The sequence below is a fragment of the Girardinichthys multiradiatus genome, chromosome 23 (assembly GCF_021462225.1).
Source record: "Girardinichthys multiradiatus isolate DD_20200921_A chromosome 23, DD_fGirMul_XY1, whole genome shotgun sequence".
NCBI classification, from domain to species: domain Eukaryota; kingdom Metazoa; phylum Chordata; class Actinopteri; order Cyprinodontiformes; family Goodeidae; genus Girardinichthys; species Girardinichthys multiradiatus.
The window spans coordinates 17,941,046-17,949,559 of NC_061815.1; the positions used below are offsets into that span (position 1 = coordinate 17,941,046).

At 38.5% G+C, this 8,514-nt stretch overlaps 2 protein-coding genes across 3 annotated transcripts; both read left to right on the forward strand.

Moving 5' to 3' along the window:
• atp6v0e1 (ATPase H+ transporting V0 subunit e1) lies at positions 1–3,014 on the forward strand. The gene is made up of 4 exons (XM_047354000.1): positions 1–223; positions 727–774; positions 2,532–2,651; positions 2,746–3,014. Exons 1-3 carry the CDS (start codon positions 120–122, stop codon positions 2,623–2,625), a joined length of 246 nt encoding a protein of 81 aa, XP_047209956.1. The 5' UTR covers positions 1–119; the 3' UTR covers positions 2,626–2,651; positions 2,746–3,014.
• A 269-nt stretch (positions 3,015–3,283) lies between these two features.
• Positions 3,284–7,302, forward strand: bnip1a (BCL2 interacting protein 1a). 2 transcript variants are annotated; one of them, XM_047352711.1, is made up of 6 exons: positions 3,284–3,425; positions 5,132–5,224; positions 5,321–5,412; positions 5,497–5,592; positions 5,726–5,844; positions 6,123–7,302. In XM_047352711.1, the coding sequence occupies exons 1-6, from the start codon at positions 3,345–3,347 to the stop codon at positions 6,317–6,319; spliced, it is 678 nt and encodes a 225-aa protein (XP_047208667.1). In that variant the 5' UTR covers positions 3,284–3,344; the 3' UTR covers positions 6,320–7,302. The 2 variants fall into 2 exon arrangements, with proteins under 2 accessions (XP_047208667.1, XP_047208666.1); XM_047352710.1 differs by having other exon boundaries at positions 3,293–3,425; positions 5,129–5,224.
• The last annotated feature ends 1,212 nt before the right edge of the window (positions 7,303–8,514 follow it).

Here is an 8,514-nt window from a genome sequence, read left to right on the forward strand (position 1 = left end):
CAGTCATGTGATACGTGCTGCCTGCTCTCCCGTCACAGGGTACATTATTTTGGCACACAACTGAAGTTGACTTAAGTTTAAGGTTTTCTGCTTTTACAAACTCCTGTTCTGTAAAAACAATGGCGGATCAGAAGTTTGCCATCGCCATGTCTCTAATTACCCTGTTTTGGGTTGTTGTTGGAGGAGTTGTGCCCTGGTTTATCCCCAAAGGACCGAACAGAGGGTGAGTTTGTTAGCTCATATTAGCTTTCATCCGGCGAAAACGAGCCAACATAAAGCTACAATTTATCGAAAGTTTATATTAGACTTGTTTGCGTAAGAATGTGTTTTATTTGTAAACTTTAGGTTGATTTTTAAACGCCTCTTGGCGTGGCTTTAAGAGTTAAATAAGTTTGCGAAGTTATTGTAAAACTTTAGGTTAGCTAAGGGAAGCTAATTTCATAGCCCTGAATAAGTATGAATTCAGCTTCATTTCAGGTACTGTTTATGACGAAGTTATAAATTCATACATTAGTAAATTTCAGACTCTTACCTGTTTAAATAAATGCACTCGCTTTAATATAATTAAAACCATGGAAATTTTGCCCAAAGTGTAATGCAGCTTCCCTTTTTTCCTCCTTGGCTCACAAGATGAATTCCAAATATGTGTGGAGGAAAAAAACATTAAAAAATCGCCTTTAGATCCAGGTTATATAAAGTAAAGACATCTTCTCTTTTTTCCTACAGAGTTATTGTCACAATGCTGGTGCTAACTGCAGTCTGCTGTTACCTCTTGTGAGTATTTCCATCCAGGATTTTTCCCTTTATCCTGCTAAACTGAAACCCCCATATTTAACCAAACACTTGTGGGACAGAAAGTGGATGCATCTGTTTGATGTGATCTGACTTATTTTTGGGTGTTTCTTTCGTCGGTTGCTTTGTCATCTTTGGTTTTATGTGTTGCTGTGCCTTGAAAAAGTATTCCGAACTTTCTCACGTTTTGTCACATTACAGCCACTAACTTGAATGTATTTAAATAGGATTTTATGCGACAACACAAAACATTGCGTAATTGTGAAGAAGGAAAATGATGCATGAAAAATGTTTCCCAAGTTGTAGTTCTGGCTGTGTGTTTATGATCGTTGTTTTGCTGGAAGGTGAACTTTTGCCCGAGCCTCAAGTCTTTTTCAGCCCCCAGCAGGCCTTTTTTAAGGATTGTCCAGTATTTAGCTCCAAAGATCTTCTCATCTGCCACCACCACGTTCCAGAGTAGGGATGATGTGTTGAGGGTAGTTCTGTGCTTCACTTAGTGTATCGCATTTAGGCCAAAAGGTTCAGTCTGCAAATGGGACTCATTTGGTTCTAATTTTTAACAGTGGCTTTTTTTTCTTCCCACCTTTTCAAAAAGCCCAGGTTTGTGGAGTCCACCACTAATGGTCGTCCTGTCAACAAATTATCCTACCTTAGCTGTGGACATTTGCACCTTCTGCACAGTAACCATGGTTCTCTTGGCTGTTTCTCTGATGATTGTTCTCCTTACCCGGCCTGTTAGGGGTCTCTTGACGGGTTTGAAGTTGTGCCAATGTCTTTCCTTTTTCAGATGACTGATTGAACAGTGAGATGTTCAAAGGTTGGGATACTGTGTTTTTAACTTCATTGCAACTTACCCACATCCTGTCTGCTGTGTTCCTTGGTCTTCATTATGCTGTTTGTTCACTAGTGTTCTCTAACAAACCTCTCAGGCCTTCACAGAACCGCTGGATTTATACTGAGAATAAATTATGCGCACTTGGAATCTGATGACTAATTAGGTAACTTCTGAAGACAGTTGGATGCCCTGGACTTTATTTAGGGGTTTCAAACGAAAGTGGACTGAATACAAATGTACGGCACACTTTTTGGATTTTTTTTTTTTTGTAAAACATTTTTGAAACCCAAGTTTAATTGTATTTTCGTTTAAAAGCTCTGCACTACTTTGTATTGGTCTATAACATTAAATATTGATCAAATGCATTGAAGTTTGTGGCTGTAATCTGACAAAATGTGAACAAGTTTAATAGTGTGAATATGTATGCAAGGCACTGTAATTATGGCCACAGTATTAACCATTTGGGTAATGTGTCTATACATGTTTGTTGGATGAATGATTTTCACATTTTTACATATCTGTTTAGTTTTTTTTTTTGCATCTAGTAAACATTTCTTCCTAAACAGCAAAGGGGGCATCTAACTCCTTGGGTGTCATTGGTTTATATTGTTTACTTATTTATTACTAGTGTAATAAACTATGTATGGGATATTTAAAAGATTAATTATTAACATGTATGTTGTGGTCCAACTGCGCACCTGATCTGCTACACACGGCTGACCAGAAGAGGGCAGTAGAAGCGAAGCTGTTTCCCAGTCCTCTCATCCTAGAGCAGCTCAGTTTAGAGTAAATCTGGACCGACCTTTTTTATAATAAATGTGCTTACTGAGGTTTGAAGAATGTGTCTTGCAATACGGTTTGAAGTTGACAAGTTACCTTTTTATGTGTTTGTGCTCTCCATTAGCTGGTTGATAGCAATTCTGGCTCAACTGAACCCGCTTTTTGGGCCGTCCCTCTCCACTGACATCATCTGGTACCTAAACTACGCCTGGAAATAACTTGCCTTTCAAGGACTCCTTACCTTGTAGGTACACTTCTCCTTATCAACACAAAGCACTTTTTGAAAGTCATCTCAGTGCATTTACTTGTTTTTTTTTCTGAAACTATGTTTACTATAGTTTCTCCCAGCATCGATGGACTGGATACTGATGCGATCCCCTCCAGACCGTTCCTCAGCTCATCTAAAACCCAGAACCCTGTGCCTTTAGTTTTGGAGAGAAGCCCACATGGTTGCCTTGTTAAAAATGATCTTCAAAGATTTAAGAGATATTGATTCTGAATTTAAATTAAAGCAGCCTTCACTTGCTGTGGTGTTTATATGTTGTGTACATTGTGTGTAATATGAGTGTAAATTACAGTTAATTAAATTGTTTTGAGGTTGACATGAGCCCGACTTGTTTCTGCTTGTTTTCTAGTGATGAATCCAGCCAGTGTTATTGGTGATTATTAAATTATCCAGTTCTTCTGGTTAATATTATATTTTTTGTGTTATTTATAAACCTTTAAAAAGCGCAGCCATACAATGCCGATGTGAATGACATATATATTTTTATTTAAATACAAATACATGTTGCATTCTCATAAACGTAAAAACAATAATTATTGGCTATTTTCCAAAAGCATTTAAAAAAATGTAGGAGATGCTTTTTAGGTGTCTAATATTTTAGCGTTTAGCTTCCTGCTTGCCGTAGTTGTAGCCGCCGGCTGCGTTGGCAACATGGCGACTCCAGATGTCCACGTCCGAGTGTGTGAGCAAGAACTACTCAGATATGACTTGGAAATCAAGGCTCTCATCCAGGTGCGATTTTTTCTCTGGTAAGACCATCCAGGCATATATTAGGAGACGCAGCTGTTGGAGGTTGTCATGGTGAAGACGCACACCTGCTAGCCTTTATGCTAGATCAAAAACGGCGACAGCTCGAGACTCCTCTAAGAGCAGGTTATAACTGCGCATTAACCTCTTCTTTAACTATTAAACAATATCAAAGGAGGTTTTTGTAGTTATTCTAAGTATGGAAAATAAAAGATATAAAAAGAACACAGTCAGCCGACTACGTCATTAATTCTAGACAGGGAACGTCATTCCGGTAGTGTGACGTTTGTGGGCGTTTCCTGTCCCGTGGCAGAGTAGTAATCTGTTTTTTAATACTGTCGTTCTTTGCCCACTTTTCGCCAGGTGCGTTCAGCTTCCATTGAGGAAATATTTCGCACATCATTGAAAAATTGACAAAGAGGTTTGTTAATTCAAGGCAAATAAAAGATGCATAACCATTGATTACAATATATCAGATTGGGATCATTATCATAACATCAACGTGTCCTTTGACGACATATTTGGTGGGAAAGCACATTCTAAGTGCCACGGATGCAAATTCTGCATGCCAAACATATATTTGGCCAGTTGGAACCATGTTCACCCCCCATGCCTACAGTTGATGCATATTTAAAAAAAAAAATTTAATTGATCATGAATTATTTTAACAAAATGAAATGTGGAAATCATTGGCACCCTAACTGATTCTGATAAAATAAATAAATTAAAAAAGAGAGTGGCTCATTTCTGAGCCTCTTCTAAAACCTTGAAAGACAAGAGCACATGCCATTTCAGTAAGACAGATGAAATGCTAAAGATCCAAAACAGTGTCGGGGACAATGTGATGAAAGAAAAGAATCAGGAGTATGTGAATTAATCGTAATACATATTGACATAGCAATGTTCAGCTACATGTTTCCGTTTATCATTCCGATTGGTTATGGCATTAACTAGCTGACAAAATGCCAGAGTGGATCTACGCCATGCACTTCTAATGTAAAATATCTACTTAGGCCTGGGACAAGTTTAAAAATGTCCATTTATTCTCCTGATGATTTTTTTTTTCCTTTATTCAATATTTGTGCAGCTGTTATAAAGCATATTTATACCTTAGTTATATTTAACTCTGAGATGGAGCTGAATTTATTCTTCATCAGTGATCAGCTGACAGCAGCTTCCTCTACCCTGCGTACAATCAGCTCTTTAAAACCAGAAATACATTTTTAGATTTAATCACAACTAAAGCTTTTGTTTCAGTTGCTCACTTTGTATTCTCTTCAGTTTATTATTAAAGCTCCTGCACTGTTTGTCAGACTAATGGAGACATTAATATGTGGCCTTGGAAACTTTATATGCAGTAATATTTAGGTTCTTTTTAAATTTGTCAAATTTATTTAAGAATTTTATCATGTTTTTTTATTTTTTTTGAAGGAAATTAATCTCGCATAAATCATTAGGAAACTAATCATATTTTTTCAGTTGTCTGGGTCCTCTTTAGACTGATAATTACAGTAGAATGCTGCCCTGCGCCCAGGATTTCGTTCCTCTTCGATCTTTCTTTAAACCTGAGTGGGGGCGTCCGTCTCAGACTATTCAGTTGTGGTTCATGTTGGTGGAGAACGACACATGAATCACTTTAAGCCTAACATTGACATATTACTAGATCTGCCTCCTCCATCTTGTCTCAGCAGGACATTACAGAGTGCGATGGCCCTCAGAGCAAGCTGACGGAAGTAAACACAGACGTAAAGAAACACTTCCACAATCTCAGATTGAGGATTCAGGTGAGAGTCGTTATTTTCGGGATGAGTGAAAAACTACATTGCATCTTGTGAGAACATGTTTCCCAAAATGTCCGTGTTGCTCTGCTGTTTTATCAGGACTTTGAGCGGATGGCAATGGAACAAGACAAAGAGTCGGACAAGCAAGCTTTGCTCAGTCAAGTAGAGGGACACAGAAAACAGATGCTGAGGTGATCTCTTTCAGATAACAGTCACATCTTTCTCTTTAATACGTCTAAATGTTTCTGCTCAGTGAACATGATTTTTGTTTGCAGCAACCAGACGGCCTGGAGGAAAGCCAACCTCGCCAGCAAACTGTCCATCGACAAAATGGAAAAGCAGGCGCTGCTTAATGGCGCCGTGAGGCAGAGGTGAGCTGGCAGCCTAGAGGTCTACCTTAAAATCTATTTATACTACCCTAGCGTTCTCTTCAGAAGAAAGCTTTGTGGGCCTACCTTTAATAAAGCAGTTCATTAGAAGAGCTGGTTTCAATTTCCAAATCAGGAAGATGACCAAAAAGGGCCTCGCCCAAAATGCCAGCGACATCACAGAAAACCTCATGAGCATCAGCCGGATGATGGCCCAGCAGGTTCAGCAGAGCGAAGAGACCATAACAACAATAGGTCAGTGATGAAAAGGCCAAATGTAAACACTAAATTCTGATGTATGCTTTTACAAACACTTCACATGTTATAGCAATTATTAATATTGTTGAAATCCTCTTTAAACTGTGTCACAAGCATTGTCTTAATATGCCGTTTCCTCAGGGTAATTCATCTTAAAGCAGGTAACATTATATGAGGTTACAATATGTTTTGTTTACACTGATACGTAAGAAATCCTGCTCTCCTCTTCAGAAAGAGTTCTATATTAAACACCTTGTTTTTTATTCTGGTTCAAGCAACCTCGTCGAGAACAATTCAAGAGACAAATGAGGAGTTCAAGGCCATGACGGGGACCATTCAGCTGGGCAGAAAGCTCATCACCAAGTACAACCGCAGGGAGCTCACTGATAAACTGCTCATCTTCTTGGCCTTGGCTCTGTTCTTTGCAACAGTCCTCTACATCCTCAAAAAGAGGCTGTTCCCTTTCTTATAGACCACAAGCTTCAGAGGATCCCTCCCGCTTTCCATAGTTGGCCTACATACAATGTAAATTTTATGCTGTTGTGTAAAAATATTCTCCACAGATAGAAGGATAATCTAGCATGTCTGCAGTACTTCGAAGTGATATTTGGTTTTACGTTTTTCTTTTTAAATATCTTAAATCATTTTAGAAGTGGAAAGAGCAGATAATAGGTGATAATTTACAATATCATTAATTATTATTTTTAAAAGCAACTTGTAATGACACTAGATGTGTATTTTGGTACCAATTCCAGGTCTGAACATTTCTGTGGAGCAGAATTTTTTTTCCCCGCTTTTTATTATTTAATATGAGATAATCAACTTGCAAATACACTTAAACCTTTTTGTGTTAATGCTTTTCCTCTTTGTACTGTAATATTACTATTATGTATAATTAGAACTGCTTAAATGTGTCATGATTCTCTTGAAGGACTCCAGTATTGGTTATGTTTTCCTTCCGGCCCTGTACTCTGTATTTTATTAATGGATAGCACTTATTGCATGTGTTTGCTCTTCTGTCCATCGCAGTGTTTTCTACCCGTTTTAAACCATACTGGATTTGTTGTGTTAGATGCTGCACGCAGCAGCTGCACTGTCCCTGCTGCAGCGGAGAAGCTCAGTAAAGCAGCAGAGCTGTTCACACTGGCATAGCCACATTCATCCACTGCCTTTCTCTAGATAAGACCCGGAAAAGCAGATTATAGTGAGAGACGCCCCCCCAACCCCCCTTATTTCAGTGTGGGTGGTGGATGAGAGAGGGTGGATATTTTTAGGTTTGTGCACTGGTGTTATCTGACGTTGCCATTTCAACACCACGGAGGAGAGGGTGATCGCAGAAGCTACGTGACCTTGCTACCCTCTGCAACTGTTTTCCATTGTCTTTATATTTGTCATGAAGTTTTTTTTTTCTCTTGGTTTCTAATAAACATTCATGCTTCAGGCTTTACATCTCAATTGTGTCGCTGCATTGTGTCTATTGTTTTAAAGAGGATGACGGACAGAGTACGTGTGAAGAGACCTGAGAGATGCGTAAGCATGTCCTTCTCATCTGAAGTGGAGGCAGTTGGGCTGAGCCAGCTCCTCGCCTGTTCATATAACTGGACACTTAGACAAGATCTGGTACTCTGTTGAGCAAATTAGACTATTCTTGCATTTAGCACCGAGATATTGTTAACCGAGTGCTATGGTTTGTATCTCACCAAGTGGGCCGGGGTCTCTGAAGAGCATAATGGAGAGCATATTGCCGCACACTAAGCGTGTGTAACAAGAGGCAGCCTGAACCGAAAACTTTAGCAACTTCACTTTTATTGAACACACAGCTTTTTAAGAGGCAACAAGCACACGGCAAGCCATTTACATCTGGACAATTTTTCATCTAAGACTTACGAATTAGTTATCTCATGATTATGTCTTTTTACATTTTGTGGTAATAGAGGTATTTCTTCACGAGTAGCTTGACAGGAAGGTCAGGAATTAAACCCAAGACATCTGCGTCTGCTCTACCACACGATGACCCGAGGCAGATATTATGGATGAAAACATCAAATCACCAACAGGAGCCGTCTTAAAACTTGTGTTTGGGAAACTTTGAGGAAAAGCTAAACGTTTGTTTCCAGCTAGTTTAGCCACAACACTATTACTAAAGTAAAAACCTTTTTGCAAGCTGATCTTCCTAACATTAAGGCAGCTTTTGTCATGTTTTTGTGGGTTTTCTGTTGGGCATTGACTGTATGCAGTGATACATTTAAAGCCCAAAACCCTTATTTTTTGTATATTTATTATCTTGGGAAAAAACACAAGCCTTTGTGTTAACGTCTATATCACCCATCCCTACTGTTGAGTCCATTTAAAGTTGGTCTATTTATTTTAAATGAAGCTTTCATTTAAACTTAATTCTTAGTAAGTTTGTGCATTTTGAAAAAAAAAAAGAAACATAGAAAATAGTTTAAAATTAGTAAAAAAACTTGAAATACTGGGAAAAATTGGGGGTTTTTAGTTTTCTATGTAAATATTTTCAAATTTGTAGTTGTCTTTAAAGGTCAAGGTCATGGCTGGCAGCCAGCTCTGTCCCCGTGTCTTTTAGAATTTGTGTACAGAGCAAAGGCGGCTGACAGCAAGTTGTAAAAATGAATAAACCTTTAACAACCTTTTCACCTTGTTTAAGTA